At 36.9% G+C, this 18,193-nt stretch overlaps 1 protein-coding gene across 2 annotated transcripts in view; it reads left to right on the top strand.

Moving 5' to 3' along the window:
* Nucleotides 1-18,193, top strand: part of igsf9bb (immunoglobulin superfamily, member 9Bb) — a 119,329-nt gene that overhangs the window by 28,473 nt on the left and 72,663 nt on the right. For both annotated transcript variants that reach the window (XM_084136647.1, XM_084136648.1), the window contains exons 2-3: nucleotides 2,736-2,927; nucleotides 7,934-8,080. In XM_084136647.1, the coding sequence (XP_083992773.1) occupies nucleotides 2,736-2,927; nucleotides 7,934-8,080 (339 nt within the window). The remainder of the gene's footprint in view (nucleotides 1-2,735; nucleotides 2,928-7,933; nucleotides 8,081-18,193) is intronic.

Here is an 18,193-nt window from a genome sequence, read left to right on the forward strand (position 1 = left end):
ATCATAATAATCATAATAATAACAACAACCTCACACGTTTAATAGAAAATAGCTTGTAGTACAGAATATCCACACTATTGTCTTCTGTAGATCTGCTTATAGCTGAATTTAACTCATTTCCTAATTGATAAACTTCATACAGATATTGAACTGAACTGAATCAACAACACTAAACTGACTTCACCTGAATAATGACGCTATTATCTTTATTATCTATTTACTAGCTGCTTTACAGTAGAATTGAATTCTGTTTGCATCATTGATCATTATTATCCTGATGTTTATCACCATAGCTGCTTTGAAACAATCTGTCTTGTATAAAGCATTTTGTAAATAAAGGTAACTTGACTTTGACTACATTATGTAAGTTGCTTTTGATAACAACTAAATGCTACATTAATAAATGTAAATGTATAGGTAAGTAATTGGGTAGCTTTATTACCAAAGATATATATATTTTTTTATTTATCAACATTATTGTTATTTATTTATTTCTGAGCAGTATTATTTAAATTTTACATGACCAAAGGAAAAAAAAAATACCATTCACTTAAATTGAAAATAGTGCTTTGATAATGAATAAATATGAATGCAAATTAAGGCAACTTAATTACTATTATAATTTGTATTTATTTATTTTTAAAAGGACACATGTTTCTGTCTTCTACCAAAAGAAAAACAAATGATGCTTGGATTTTTACGACAGCGAATGTTTGAGTCCTCTCTGTTGTAAATGCACATCATCTTTCTCTCAGGGCTCAAGTGGATTGACTGGCTCAATCCCCTGTGTCTTTCATTGTAAACGAGAGTAAATCTAGAGGGGAGCGTAAAGAGAGCAGCTTGTTAACCGCTTGTTGCTCTCAGCCGTGCAAACAGTGAAGTCATACCTTCCAAGGCTTGTTTTGCTCACCGGTGATGTCACCAGCAGCCAATCAGCAGACGCTGCTGCAGTGGGTAGTGGGTGCAGCGGGAGTCTTGGGTATACGCACAGGGACGCGCTGGCGGCACTCCGGCTCTCATCATCACATCATTACGGGGCTAGAGAGGAGGAGGGAAAGCAGCAGCTGAGAATATCTAATCACAGTCGTGATTAAGTCATCTGATTCCCCAGCTTTTTATGTGTGATGTGCCTCACAAAGGAAATTACATATTGAATAAATCAGTTTTAGTCCACCTGGGCTTTGATTAAGCCATGCTGTTTTATCTGTCATGTTAGGCACCTTTTAAGGAAGTTCTCACACTCTTACATACGTTGATTATACAAGTTTTTCATTGGCCACCGTGACCTTAAGTCAAGGTCAGTTTTGCTCCAGAGGAGAGGAAGGCTTGATGTTTTATCCTGTCTAATGCAAGTTTTTCATCTAGTCATCTATATCTGATTAATCATATTTGATTACCTATTAATCTGCTGCGGGCAAGATTAGCTTGGATGACACGGTTACTGTATCAAAGGTTGATTGCAGTTTCACTACGTCTGTCCGATACGGTTTCATTACTTTAATTGCTTTCTAGAAAATTGTGATTTAATTAAACTCACTCATTTAGACATTTCACTGTTATTGTAAACAAAATATTTAGCTCTTCAGGTGGGCAGGATACTGTAAAGTGAAACATTTAGGAGCTAAATTACTTCTTTTAAAATGACATATTTGCTGATGATTGCTCAGAAGCATTTTAAAAATAAGGAAATATTTATAAAATATTGTTATTAATATATTTCGTTAAAACTTGAAATATTGTTGTGAATATGTATCTTTAATTACATTCTGTCATATGAACAACCAGTCAGTCAATAACCTGGCAAACCTAAGTACACATCCGAGTTGACAGGTTCCCTATTCTTTTTGTTTTGGACTTAACCATAATGACAGTCAGGAAGTCAGTTGTGAACTCAGAAACGCCTCTGAATGATTCACTGACTGAGTGAATCTGATTCAAGACTTCTAACTCACAAACCACTTCAACACTGTATTTTGAATCTTTTTGACTGACTTATTAATAAGAGCCGATTCATACGAGTCACTTGAATCGGACATTGTGTTCTCGCTGTGTTTGTTGTTGCGTGGAAACAATACTTGTTCTCACTCTAACAAGACAAACCTTTCAACACCTTGCCAGTGTTGAGTAGATTTTAATTGTTGTACATTTACATTTTTAAGTCTAATGATTATGTTATCCAGCATAATTTTAGAATTATACAAAGAGCACCTTATGCTTCACCGAAAACAACAACTGACCATTGTACAAAGCAGTTCATTAGATCAGTGTCACAAATACGATTATTTGATTAGTGACCAGAAATAATGCAGAATCTTAAATATTTCTTATTTTTTGTCCTAAGTTTTCTTTGTTTTACATTTTTCAAATCCTCCAAAAACTTGTTGACTTCCAGGTTTAAGTGTGAGACAAAAACAAAACAATCTCATAATGCCATTATTTACTTTTGGAGCCCATTGTAGTTTTTGTCTTAGTAAATAGAGAGAGAATGAGTGTGTATATTGATAGGTAAAATAGATTCCAGTTTCCGGAGAGACAAAATTGATTTCTGGATAAGGCTAATATATGCTGAATTGAACTTCAGCACATAGCCTGCAGACTTGCTGATCCATGGTTGATCTACTAACCGAAATCTAATTTCAGCTGTTATATAAATCATTGCTCACCCGAGCAGTTTCAGTGTGTGGTTGGTACAATCCTGTGTGTGATTGCTCATCAAAGTCCATATGTTCTCACAGGTGCCCACGGAGTCAGAGAGGAGCCCCAGTTTGTGACGGCCCGCGCTGGGGAGACCGTGATTCTGGGATGTGACGTGGCCCACCCACTCAACGGCCAGCCCTACGTGGTGGAATGGTTCAAGTTTGGAGTTCCCATCCCCTTCTTCATCAACTTCCGCTTCTACCCTCCCCATGTGGACCCCGAGTACGCCGGTGAGCCCTGATTACTTCTGTCTCACTGCATAACATCATTCACACAAATATAGCCATTGCTTTATCATTTGTTATAACTAATAAAGCTTTTATTTAATTCATTATATGATTATTGCATTTAATAAAGGAAATTCACACATTTTACTTGAGTTTCAGACATATTCTTTCTATTAGACAGTGTTTTGCATTGATAGTGCCATTTATATTTCATGCACTGAAATGCATTAAAATGCATTGAAACAATTTGGTCTTGTTTTTGAGATAAATACTGTTGAAATGTCTCTTTCCCTATCCAATTATTACACTTCTAAACTTCTTGTTTTTTTCTCATGTGGCTCTGATTTGTCACATGAAATTAGTCAACAGTAATTGCCTGTTTGATTTGAGATCATTATCTGCAGTCTTCATCAGATAAAACCGTCTCCATTAATATATTTGAACAATGCACAGACTGTGTCATCACAACAACTGTGATTCTCCCAAAATTACCCTTAAGTGAATCCTGTTTTAAAGATGGAAGGTTGCCTTTCCACATCTAAATCTCTTTATAATAACCGTATTTGCGGATATTGCATGTAGGGATGGATGTACCCATTTGAAATCAAATGCTGAAAAAAAATAATATATATATATATTTTAACTAGAAACTAGGTCGATATTGATTAATTTTGCTCTTAGGTCTCAGTTTTTGAATTATGCTAAATTAATACAATGAAATTACACCTCTACAAGCCACAGGAGGTACAAGAGCGATTTGTATTGCATTCAGTCATTTCGACTGAACATTACTGGGTTGGATCTGTTAGTTGGATGCAGACTGGGAAATTTAATTTATCACCCACCAGACACAGTGTTTGGTGAATGCCCAATTCTATTAACTACTATCACTGTTACTATGACAAAAGATACCCTGCTTTTTTGCCAACCATTTTAACTTTTTTAATTCAATTGTATAAAAGAACATTTTTTAATTTGGTCATAATCTGCCAGTAAATTATACATTTTTTTCATATACAGGGTATCGCAGCAGGTCGTTCAGCCATATGTTTGACCCACTGAAATGGAGACGCTCACTGTTGGCTCTGAAATCAGCCCAGTCCAGACCTCAGCACATTATTTAATCTCATTCATAGGGGCTGAAAGCTTTATCACAGGGCAAGAGCCAGCCGTGTCAACAGATTATGAATCGAGACATACAGGCTGGTTTGAAGAAAGCTCTTATCTTTTGCTCCAATGGATCTGGCGGTCCAGATCATTGGACAGGTGGAAGAGGTGCTGATCTCTAGAGCAAAGCATCAGCCGAACAGATGAAAGAGGTTTTGTGCTGGGGTTGGGGTAGAGTGAGGCAGATCAAATAGGATCTTTTTTTTTTTCCTAATTGAGATTGAAAATTACATCATTGATAAGAAGTTGAAACAGAAAGGGCATAATTTAAGAGCATGTCAGATTTATAAAAGCAAAGAAACTGTGATAGTTTATCAGACGTGGCTTGGGGCAGGATATGCAATTTTAATGGCTCTCACTCACGGTGAATGGTAATGAGATGGGATTTTTTTTAACTTTTTCTCATCCTGAATCCTTAGCTGAATTCCCAGCAGTGATTTTTAACACATTGTGCAGCATTTTTTTAAAACAGATTAAGATAAAACAAAATCTCATTGGCTGTTGCTCTGCTGGTGCTGGAACCCTGGGATGTGTGTGATTTGAAACCTTATTTGAAGTTTTTGACTCAATCACCAATCTTGGTTAATAAAACATCTATTTTCCCCTACTTTTACATTTGGATTATCTTTGGCATCATCTAACATTCACTCAGTTAATCTTTAAAAAATAAAGATCTATATATATGAAGAGTTCAGATGCAAAAGCCTCTAAGTGCCATCTGAAATTTTCTTCTAGAATGATCATTTTTATCAAGCTTGTATATTTAAGTTCAATAATTTCACTTAAATGGCAATGCAAATTACCTATTAATTGTCATTTAAGTGAAATTACTTAACTTAAATATACAAGCTTTATAAAAATGATCATTCTAGAAGAAAATTTCAGATGACACTTAGAGGCTTTTGCATCTGAACTCTTCATATATATATATATATATATATATATATATATATATATATATATATATATATATATGTGAATGATAAATTGTATAATTTGTATAATTAATTGTATTATGAATGGTAAATTTTTACATACATTTTTGTATGATTTATTTATTGAATTTTATAACAACAGAGAGACAAACAATCAAACAAGCAATGAAATAAACAAAAAAACATAGCAATATAAAATGAAGGAAATCTGGTCATGCGCACAGTAAATAAATACTGTGTGATACTGTAAAGACAAAGACTTCATCCAAAAACTATTTAAAATTTAAATGAAATTGTTTTCTATTTTATTGCATCTTTTATCAATGTTCCATTGAGCAGGATCCATAATTGTGGCATACAGTATATGGCCTGTGTGCTTCTGTGACCTGTATATAAATGAGGTTTCACATGTGGTCTTATTCAGCAGCATATTTCCTCTGATCTCTGGCCTCATAGTGGGCACCGCATCCTCCAGACTAATGACTCAACTCAGCAAATCCACAGTAGCTCTGTGTCTTAATGCGTGAGACCCGGGCACAACTCTCCCAGCTGTATTGGTAACTGGTGTGCATCCAGCATAGCTCAGGAATAGATATCCGATATCCACCACAAAAAGCCTGCTTGTCACCAAATGACTCCATATGAATCCCATGTAATGGGTCTTTGTCTAAGCATGGGATTGAGAGATGATAAAGAGGCCACATATCTGAGAGTCACTGTATTATTCATTAATGCTAAATACAGATGAAATAGCAATTATTTAAAAGTTTTAGTCTCGTTTATTCAGGAACTGCAAAAAAAAAAAAAAGGAAAAAAAAAATAGGCCTGCAGTGCTGGAAGTCATGTGAGTTACTGCTTTACTGCATTTAAAAAAAAAAATATATATATAGTTTTCTGTTACTTGCATTGGTGTTATTGTCCTTTTGAGTAATGCATCATGAGATGCTAAAGGGATAGTTCACCCAAAAATGAAAATTTTGTCATAATTTTTGTTATTTTTGTATTATTTATATACTATTAATATACTGTGTACTATTAATTTTATTTAATATATTTTGGTATTTGCATACTATTAATATACTATACTATACTATACTATACTATATTATTAATATTGATTAATTTAATAATATTTAGAATGAGCTTATTATTATTTTATTTTATTATTTATGTATTACATAGTTTTCATTAAAATTTTAGTTTAGGTCCTAGTCTTTTTGTTAGGTTAAAAATTGTTTTCTTGTATTTTTATTTAATTTTATTTTAGCTTTATTTCAATTAACAAATTAATAAAAATGTAACCGTTTTAGTTGTAATGACAATAATAAAACTCTTGTACTCACTCTCATGTCATTCCAAACCTGTATTAATCTTCTATGGAACACAAGTGTTTTTTTTTTTTGTCCATACAGTGAAAGTCAAACCTGCATGTGTCCGATTCTTCAAAACTCTTAAACATAAAAAAAAAAAAAATATATATATATATATATATATTTATATATTGTGTTTCACATACAGGTTTGAACTAGACCTTCAACTTAATGAGGGAGAGAGAAAGAAAATGTAAATGAAAATGAGGGAAAATGTACTTCCGTACTGTATTGACCTCCACTTTGTCACTTCCTGAGGACTATCTTTAACCTACATCATGTGCCAGCGTTGTTTCTCTTGCTCTCATCAACACTCTCTTACAGCTATAAAAGTAGGCCAGGCGTTTGACCGCTCTCATTTCGCTTCTGGTTCTCCTTCAGTGTTATTGATCTGCAGGGCCTTACAGAAATTGCTGTGTGTAAGATATATTTTTGAAGGTTTTTTTTGTGCGACCTTGGTTTGGTCAGAGATGAGATCACTGGACACAATTGTGTACTATTTCCAGTCGTGCCAATTGTGCTGCTATCTATTTACATGGAGAAAGACGGCAATATCTGAAACTGTTTGTTTACATTACATTACTTCATCATTATTTCAAACCAAGAGTAAAATCTAACAACAAAGATATAAGCCATGCTTCACACACACACAAAAAAACATATTTTTAGACTGTACAACTAATGCACATGCAAGATTTTATTTTTCTTATTTACATAGTGTTTTTATTTTGTACGCCGTGGGACTATAACAGATTATTTTCAGACTGTGTATTGGCCATGGTAATGCCATTTTGATTTCAATTTTTTTTTGAGGCCCTTAATAGCCTTTAACGCTGCCGTCTTGCAATCCCTCAGCCTGTGCTGATATTGTTTCCGACCATCTGTCCAGCACTGTTGCCAGAATATAGAGGAAAGGGCATAAATCCCCCTCTCTGCTTGAACCTTGAAGACAGCCAGCCAGCTATATCATAGTGTCACAAAGGATTTGCCCACGTCTGGCATGGTTAGAGATGTGTGTTTCCCGATTTGCTCATGGGAGTTTCAGAAATTACTGTGGGCCACTTCGGCTCTCACTTCAGCCTTCATGGCCCCTGGACCTGACACTGCTGTCGCCAAAACAACACTCATGAGTGATGCTGTTGTGGACCCGGGCTGTGTACATCATTGCGAGAGTAAAGATAAACAATTAGATTTAATTTACTTGAATTAAATGTGTAAATGGCTGTAGGCTTCTTTGTTTTTTCATGTACTAAACCAAAAAAAAAAAACTTAGAGTGGTGTGAATTAAAAGATATTACAGTATAAAGTATATACAAATAATATTTTTTTAATACAAAATGTATAAATTAAATAAAAATATTAAAAAAAAAGCAAATTTCTCTTCATATTATAAATACCATTTGGAATGGCAATTAAGTTATATATTTTTTGTCTCAAACTGACTACACGAAACGGTAATGTTTTGTTATAGATGGGTGTTTTGGACCCCATGCATCAGAGCATCTCTCACATCTTTGTGTGCCTCTGAACCCCTCAGGTCGAGCCAGCCTGCATGGCAAGTCATCGCTACGCATTGAGAGGGTTCGTTCGGAAGACCAGGGCTGGTATGAGTGCAAGGTCCTGATGCTGGAGCAACAGTATCACACCTTTCACAACGGCAGCTGGGTGCACCTCACAGTCAACGGTGAGTCTCTGACCTGAGATCAGTTTTCTTCTCATGTCACTTATAGTGTTTAGTTTTGTTTTTAGGCTGATGTTGAGCTGACGTAGGTCGGGTTGAGAAGGTCAAGTTGAACCCAGAGCTTCTGGATTGTGTCCAAACCAGATGTGTTGTGATAAAAAAAAGTGTGATTCCACTTTCTTTTATAACTAGTTGAAAGTTACATTTTTTTTATTTTTTTTTGCCGTTCAGTCGGCTATTTGGTTTGGTTTCGTGGCATAGCCCCATCTACACCAAAAACTTTTTGGAAACAATATTGATATGGAATCAATGGGAATAGGAACAATATTCCATTCCTCATGTAAATGGCCTTCAAAAGTATTTAGGCATGTTTGGACACTTACAGTCAGCCATACTTAAATTTCGAAATGCCAAAATATTAAACCGAGTGACATATGCAAGCAAATTATGCTTTTTTGTTGTTGTTGTTGTTGTTGTTTTGAAGTACACTATTGTTCACAAGTTTGGGATCCGGAATATTTTTTTAATGTTTCTGAATGTCTCTCATGCTCACTAAGGCTGCATTTATTTGATCAAAAATACAGTAAAAACAGTAATATTGTAAAATATTATTACAATTTAGAAAAACGGTTTTCTTTTTGAATATATTTTCAAATGTAATTTATTCCTGTGATGGCATAGCTGAATTTTCAGCATCATTATTCAAGTCTTCAGTGTCACATGATCCTTCTAATATGCTGATTTGCTGCTCAAGAAACATTTCTTATTAGTATCAATGTTGAAAGCAGTTGTGCTGCTTAAAATTTTGGGGTAAACTGTGATACATTTTCAGGGTTCTTTGATGAATAGAAAGTTCAAAAAACAGTATTTATTTGATATAGATTTTTTTTTCTAACATTATAAATGTCTTTACTGTCACTTTTGATCAATTTAATGCATGCATAATAACTCAAGGGGCCCTATCTTGCACCCAGCGCAATTGACTTTGTACACCGACGCATGTATCATTCCTATTTTGCACCCGCGCAAAGCTCGCTTTTCCCTCCACAGAAGCACGTCGCTAAACTAGGGAATGAACTTGCGCTCCCTGGGCGGTTCAGCGCAAAAAAGGAGGCGTGTTCCAGCGCAAACGTTCCTTCATGCTATTTTGCAGGTTTAGAAAACAATTGCGCCACTAACCAGGAAAAAATAGTTTAAAGTCAGTGGCGCGTTGCTCATGTTATTCATATGCTATTTTAAGGGCGCATGCTTGGCCATAATCAATGTAGCGTGTGCACAACGCGCATACACTTTGATTCTCTCATCTACACAGAAGCAGCAGTTTTCATTTTTGCAAATCATACATTATTACGATCCAAATCCACCGTTACAATAGCAATCCGCTATGGAAAAAGCGCGTCTGCTCTTAAAGGGAATGTGAGATGACGCTCTGATTGGTTTATTTCACGTTACGCCCAAACCACACCTATGAATAATGAAGCTACTTCAGACCAACCCATTTTAGATTTGCGCCTGGCGCAAGAGTCATTTATCCCGCCGGGAAAATAGCAACAGCGCCCAAGACCCGCCCACAAAGTTACTTGCACTTTGCGCTTGACACTTGCATTTCAGATCGTTAAAATAGGGCCCAATTACTTTTAACTGGTCCCAAAGTCATTTTAAATAGTTATAAGAAATAAAGTTTCTTTTTGTATAATGATTTGCTTGAGAAGTTTGTTTTTGCTATCTTTCTTTAAAATAAATGACAGTTGGTTTGATAATTTGTTGCAAGTGTCCATGGGCAAGGTTTGCAAGTGATTGACAGCGCTCAGAGAAAACCCTTCCACGCACTGCTCTGATTGGCCATTGTTGCAGACAAAAAAATCTTGCCGCATCGTGCCTGGTTATGACAGTGTCAGTCTTCCTGTGAGCGCATCATGTCGCTGTGCCTTCTCGGTTGCGTTGCCTAGGCAGCAGACACCCAAATCCCCAGACCAGTTACAGTACATTATCTCTAGCTCATTGCTGTGTGATTTACACTCAACCTCTTCCAACAGACAACAGCTGTAAATCAGATCACCCTTCCAAATACGCAACTCTGCAGTTACAGACTGTGTTGAAATTGTAGAATTGAGGTTTTTTGTAACTTGCTCATGTCTGTGAGATGAACTTGAATCTTGTTTTTTTTTTTTTTTATGACTCTCTCAAGTGTCAGGGTGGTGCTGATGTCGCTCCATGACATTGTGTATGTGTGTGTATCCATTTGTGTTGTGGCTAGTCTTTAATCCAGCAGCTCAGCACACAAGTTGGAGTGTTGACAGGCCAGTTTATCAGCCGCATGTGGATGCGTGTGTGCCCATGTGCCCTGCGGTCCTGTGTGACTAACACACTAATATCAGCAGTGTTTCTTCTTTGAGACCACAACCGATATGTCTAGTTCTGCACTGGGCTCGGAAAAGCACAAAGATATTCAAGAGGACTCTTTTAAACAGTTTAATCTAGACTAAACTGCTCTTTAAGGTGTACTGTAATATGTTTGCGTCTCATCTGTGTGATGGACAGGTCTTCACCCCTCATTAACATTTCCCACTCTCTCAGAGGTGTTTCTGCAGGCTTTTGTGCAAAGATAGAAAAACCCACAAGCATTAAGCTTTAGCATATTTCTATGAATATATGCATAGGGCCAGCTGATAAAGTGCTTTCTGAAGGGTATTTTGTGGAGCGCTGGCGTGTTTGGGGCCGTTTAAGGGGCGGTTAGCGTGGTGAGTGAAAGAAAGAAATTAAAGCTCAATGTTAGCTGATGTCGCTATGTGCCTCAGAGCTGTTGTTTTACAGTTCCTGAGATATTTTTGCTCTCTCACACACACACACACACACACACTCTCACTTGTGTCGTTTGAGGTGTGAGGCACATGTCAAAAGTGCTAAGGAGGGGGAGAGGAAGTGATGTAATGGTTCATCAATGCAGCAAGGTTTAGTACTCATGCAGGTGATTGTTGGAGCGACACAATGGAGTATACATCTTGACTCTTAGGTGTAGGTGGTCTGACTCTTTAAATAACTTCCTTTCCTCATCTGCAGTGCTGAATCTGTGTGGGGAGAATAAAAAACTCCAGCACCACTGGAGATCCTCTGGTTTTTCTGTGATCTTAGAGCAGATTTACACTTCACTGCTGGTTATCACTAATCCTTTGGATTTCAGATTAAAGTTCTTGCAAAGTTGGAGAGGGAAAGCACAAAAGTCCCATTGAAATCCAAATAGCAAACCTAAAGTTCAGTTTTACTATTTCACTTTTCCCCCATATACATGACTCTCAAGTTATTTAAAACCTCAATTAGTGTTTAATTTCTGATGTCGGCCCGTGTCATCACCAAAATCTAATTAGTGTGAGGCTAAAAATCTAGTTACTAACAATGATTTAATTTTAAGATTTTCAGAAGTTAATGTGTAAATGATTCTTCCCTTTGTAAAATATGCTACTATAGTGCATGTAGAATGCTCCTATGTGGTTACTAAGTTTTTAGCAAGTTATTATGTGGTTGATTGGGAAGTTCTAGGTGGTTTCTAATTTGGTCATTTTTTAAAAAAATTCATCAAGTACATTTTAAGGACTCTTTTATGAGGCATATTCTGTGATTAGTGGCTGCTTGTCTCCCCTGAACTGACACCCCTCACATGCTCTTATGTTCAGCCTCTGTGTGTTTTGATTGGACATAATTAGTACAGTCCCCACCCCATCAGTTTGACTGACAGCTGCATGCTGTTCATCTTATTTTCTGGGGTGTGATGTAGACAGGGAGGACACACCATTTATCAGTGTGAATTTCAATAATCACCCTGTTGTGATTGGTAATGCAGTTAACTAGATTCTATAAGAAGCTAGGTCACGTCCTCCTGACAAGGTGAGAGTTGTTGTTTGGTTGTCGAGAGCATCTTGTCTGTTTTATTACTCAGATCCTTATGGCAGGGTTAGAGAGGAGAGCAGTGCGGTTAAATCTATTCCAAATTGACTGTGAGCTAACACTAATCCTGCTGGGATTTAATGGGATACCCGCATCAGGAGAGAACGTCTGTTGTTTAGTCTCTGGGCAGTCCAAAAATTGTACTGCATTTCTGCTCTAATGCTTTGACATTGTATGATTGCTGTTGACAGATGACTTACTGTGAATACAATTGAGCCAAAAAGTCCACAGACTCACCTAAATATCTGAGGTTTGTAGTGTACATTTGAACATTTTAAGGATTAACCTATTTCTTAGGTTGATCACATTTTTTTTAAAATAACTTTTTGACTTCTACTTCATTTTAATAGGTCTGACTGTATTTATCTATTTATTTACTGTATTTATTTTGAATTTTAAATGTTATTTTTAAATGTTATATTAAATATTGTCTCAATAAAGGCCATTCAAAACTGCATGCATAATAATTATAAACAAATGTGCAAAGTGCAGTTTAAAAAGTTGGAATATAGCATGTCAAATTACCCATCTAAAGTTAGGCTAATAAACCATATTAATTAGTGATAGAATAGTTTATTCAGATTAATATTTATATTTACATTACATTACATTTTTAAGGGGGTTTCAAGTGACTTAATGCATCCACAATGTTCACCTGGATCCTGAAATGCTAAGCAAAAGGATACAGGGATACTGATATTATTCTGACACTTATTTTCAGCCGGAAAGATGAAGTTATTGTCATTTCAAACAGGTTCTAATTGCCTGCTAGACATCATTGTGTTTAAATAAGAGTGTGTATTGTTGGTTTAGAGTCTTGTGACATAAAAGGCTTGTACCTCTTCATGCTGGTCAATTCATCCACAGCGTAGAAGTTATAGTTTAAAAAAAGCACCATTACATATCAATCGGCTTATATGTGCAGAACTGCAATTTTGATAATGCCATTACAAATCTTCTTTTCCATAAAGCTTGTTAAGCGAATGAAACCTCTTCGGATAGGGCATGAACCCAGATAAAGCCACAGAGACAAACAATCCGGCTGCTTATGCTGCCATTCTAATTGTCCCCTTATCAGGTCTGTGAGTCAAATTGACCCTGTAGCAGAGTCACTACAGGGTTGAGTTAGGGAGCTGTCCGTGGTGCTGATGCATGTGACCCAGAGAGCTGTCCGTGGTCCTGATGGCCTCACAATCTCATGTGGGAGCTGAAAACTCTGCAATGCAAGGCCATATGCTTCAGAAACATTGCAGATGGCATCATGGCATGAGATGAAGACTTTTAAACGATAGCGCAACGGTAGGCACAGAATTCTAGACCTGGCACAACTGATATTTGCAGCTCTGATTGTCACAGTCTGTTGACCTGCAGCATGTTTGTTAGTTTGTTAATCGGAATGGAAAGTGTGGGTTTAGCTACAGGAAACAGACAGGCCTGGTTGTTCAGTTTTCAATAGTTGAGGGATGGCCCTTGGTGTGTTTTCATTGGGCGTAAATGTAGCTGACAGCATGCCAGCCCCTTGGGTGCCATAGTGGTAAGAGTGATGCCATAGTGCACTACTCTTACTAATAATGAATTGCCCTTATTCCAGTCTGTTCACTCATTGCATTGACAAATGTGTTACATGTCTGTGAGAGAATATTTTATCGATTTGCTAACTTTTAAGATATAATTTCGATAATTTCACTAATTAAGAGCAGACACCAGCAACTGCTGCAGGATTTACATGGAATGGCAGTTGTGCTTCAAGACCCAGATTTTATATTGGACATCAAGTACCAAATTGTTTATTGGATCAATTTTGATGTTTCATGCTCTTGGCAGTGTAGTTAGTTAACTAAAAGTTACTAATTAAAAAGTCGTTTTATTAATTGAAGTTAAGCTGAAATTAAATGAAATCTAAATATTAGATGAAAAAGATTACAAATGACAATTGTTGCTCTGGCAACTAACTGAAATAACATAAGTTTAAGAGTACTTAAGTACTTAAATTATTCAAACATAAAACGGAAATACAAATAAATTAAATATAAATAAAAACTAGTAAAAATGACAAAAGCACAAACAAACAAAATGACTAAAACTTAAACTAAACTTAATATGAAGACTAAAATATGCAGATATTTAATACCATAACAGTATATAAATAATAAAAAATAAAATAAAATAAAAATAACACTGGCTTGTGGTTGTTAATGAAATCATCTGATAATTATATATGTTATTGCCGATAATTGACAAATGGGCAATATTATAATTCTATTCTATTTTGTATAAATAAATAAAACACCAAAAATTAAAATCACTGAATTTTGGCGTCACAATACAGTATTGTGAATGGAGATTCATTTTGAGATTTGCTAAAGTTTACATTCAACAGTATTACTAGTGTGTGTGTATATATATATATATATATATATATATATATTACTGGTGTGTGTGTGTATATATATATATAGCAGGTTTCACAGTTGCACCATCATCACATAAACACATAATCGGAACGGAGTGAAATTTTCCACTGAAATTTCATATTACAAATCACTACCTCAAGCTCACTTCTTTGTTAGCGTTCTGCAATGTGAGCAAGATTCCTATTTTATTTTTTTTATAAATTGCTGTCCACCATATTATTCACTTTATGAATTTTACTCTACTTAAAACCTGAATAAATAAAGTTAAACCTAAATAGAGTTCACAGCTGGAGTGGTTGGCGCAATTAGTCGTGTCTATATAAGAAGCTATTTTTTGCCTCATAATATAATTTTGAGGGAAAGAAGAAAAAACTAGGCATCATTTTACAATATTTACAGCTATTAAAACTAGAAAGTAGACACTAATTTACTGTACATAACTGAGTAAATCACTACTGATGAAGATCAGTATAGTACTATTTGTTTCACTTAACTTTGACTTTATTTGAACAGAGAATCATTTATTTAAATGAACAAACTGATTCACTAAAAGGAAACAGACTTCTCACAGCTAAATGCAGATGTGAAAACACAACACGTGAGGTGAGCTACTCTCGACATTTGACATGGAAGGAAGTAACAGACAGAGACAGAGAAACAGGAAGTGAGGGTCAATTCTCATTCTGGGCTAACTGAATCAGTGCTTGTTTTAGCAGGGACAGCAGGGCTGGTTTTAGTCTTGCAGAAAGAGCAGTGATGCTCTTTATTTTGTTACTATTCTCTTTGGGTTCTGTTAAAATGCCCCCTTGTCTACCAGGCTTTCAGTTTGCTCTTTCAGTCTTCGGTGAGGCTCCCCTCCTCTCAGTATGCATCGGCTTACATTTAATCTGTGTTTGACCAAGAGTGTCTGAGAGATAAGAAAATAGGTTTTGCTCACCGATGGCCTCCATGTGTGACTGGACTTGCAATTTAGTTACATTCACATTAGCGGAACCTCCCACATATAAAAATAAGTTTTCATTTTGTGGAAAAACACTTTGCCGCAGCTATAATTGGCTCTTTGAATTGCCTCTTATCTTCCATCATTAACAAAGAAGCTACATTTGTCTGAGCCATTACAATTGGATGCTTTGTTCAAGTGTGTTTCTTTTGTTAAATATTAGAAATGATCCATACAGTCATACAGAGGGATCTGGAAACACACTTTATTTACCAGTGTTATAGAGCTGCATGATTAATCGTTAAAAGATCGCGATCTCAATTTGAACACCCACACAATCTTATTTCTAAATGACATTGATTCAGCTACTGTATGTCAATTAAAGCTTTGTCAAGTACGATCACAGCAAAAAATCAACATTTAAATCTAAGCCAGAGAGAGCTGTTATCATGTAGCCTATATGAAACAGCTTCACAAACAGTCTTTTCAACCACACATATCATTATTTCTGCTACAATAATTCAAATTATCACAAAAGTACTGGGATAAAAGTTGACTGTTCGGATACAAACACTGATGTCTATGGTAGTGATAAAAATACAGGAAATCATATTTCAAAAGTAACTTTGTATCAATTACATAATTACGCCAGAGGACAGGGTGGAGACTGTTAAAAACATTTATTTGTCATTGAATTGTTTATTGAAGAGATTCGTTCAAAACTGCTGATTCATCCATTAATGAACAAAAGTGAAGTCTTTATGAGTGAGTTATTGAGTCATTCATTCATTAAAAAAATCAAATGAAATATTTTTGTAATTGAAATAAAATGTAAATTTTGTCAGAACCTCTAGTAAATTACATGTTATTTTGTCTAGTTGTCTATTCTGAAATGTGGGAGAATCTTGATCTCTATTTAAAAAAAAAAAAAAATTGTGATTCTCTGTTTATTCAGAATCGTTATGTGAATAACACCTCAGCAGCTTAAATATGTCTTTAAGGAGCCTGTGAGCAGTATGATCTAACTGCACGGATCTGTCAGAGTCTGTGTGTTTCCACATAATGAAGTGAAATGCTTAATTTCACTTGAATAGATCATGTGACTTTGACTGCAGCAACATCCCCTAAATTAAAATCAGCTGTCTGTGAAGGTTGAATGTGTCAAGTTCTGGCATGTTGTTGTAGTAAGTCACATGACTTGGGAGAATCAAGAACAGTCTTTAATAACACTTTAGAACACTCAGGAAACACAGAAAATAAAACAAACAACCACGTAAAATCAAATGACAATCAACACCGAACAAAGAACCGTGAAAACTGAAAGCTTAAATACAAGCTTTTTTATTTTTTAAAGCTTAAAAATAAGCTTAAAGGGATTCTAGTCAACAGAAACAGGTGCTTAACAATCAGTAACCAAGGAATCTAACTAGTGGTGGGAAAATGGGAACAAAGGAAACAGGTACAGGAACAAGAACTAAACCAAAACAGAAGATCATACACATGACAATAGTCCCCCGGTGCAAAAGTACGTCCTTGCACCGTAGAAAACAGTTCAACAGAGGAGGGAAGGAGGGGGTTCAGGGGAATGACTTGGAGCTGGGGAGAGATGTAACCAAGGAGGGGCAGGCAGAACAGTCCATAGGGGAGAGGGGGGAGGGAGGAGCCTGGGAGGAGAGATGGATGGAGGAGACAGCTGAAGACCCCGAGCACAGCCAGGACAATGGCCCACGGCGGAACCGATGGGGGGAGGAGCCAGGGTGGAGTCAGATGACCGACCACCAGAGGTGGAGCTAGGAGAGTTTGAGACCTAGGCGGAGGAGACACAGAGACCAGAACACACCGTAGGTCCTGGTGGCCAAGGCGGAGCCGTGGTGATAAGCGGTCGAGGTTGAACCAGGGTGCCGGAGGACTGAGGCGTAGCTGGTGGGACTGGCGAAGCCAGAGGGGTGAAGGGACGAAGCACAGCTGTTGTGCTCAGGTGTCGGCTCTGGCATCAAGGTGCTCGAGGCTCGGGCTCTGTGCTTGCGGTGGGCTCTGGCAGAATGTCTATAGCCCCTTTCACACAGGGCGTTGATCCCAGAAAATTGCCATAAAATTGAGTGCCTTCTGTGTGAACGCAAACACCTAGTAACATTGCCGGGATCAGTCCCGGAACGCGCTCTGTGTGAACAAAAGGTAGGACCAGTGCCATAAGGGGTGTGTCATATTGATGACGCTGAAGCTGAGATAGATCGTCAGCTTAGTGGAACGGTATGCGATGAGCTAGTTTATGATCGAATCAGACAGAAATGCACAAGCGTGGTTTCTCACAAATCAGAAGCAAACTTAAGACGCTGCAGAGACATTACAGGTCACATCCTGATGTCACGTGTCTTTACGGGATCTCGAAGGAATGTGTGTTAACGTGCGCACAGATTCCAGAAAATCACATCCAGTGTGAATGAACCAAAATTATCGTGTATTTTCTGGAATCTCTGTGTGAAAGGGGCTTATGATGGGCGTGTTGAACGGCTGGCTGGACTCTGGAATGGGGCTTGTGATATCTTCCTCTGCAGCGCAGACGGTGTAGGGGGATCCACATCTCACCAGTACTCTGCAAAGCTCCCTCTAGGTGTTCCTTGGACCGCATGTTGAGGCTGGTGTAATAAAAGACGCAGAGCGAGCGGTCAGGGTAGTGAGTGAGGCACACCAGATCTATGAAATCCCTTGTGTGGTCCTCGAGGGAACGTACCTCCTGATTCAGGAGGAAAATTCATTCATTCATTCATTCATTCAACATTGTGGCTTGTTCTGGGCAAGAACTGTGCAGCTGGTGTAGTT

The sequence above is a fragment of the Abramis brama genome (genome assembly GCF_963993115.1).
Source record: "Abramis brama genome assembly, chromosome: 15".
Classification (NCBI taxonomy): Eukaryota; Metazoa; Chordata; class Actinopteri; order Cypriniformes; family Leuciscidae; genus Abramis; species Abramis brama.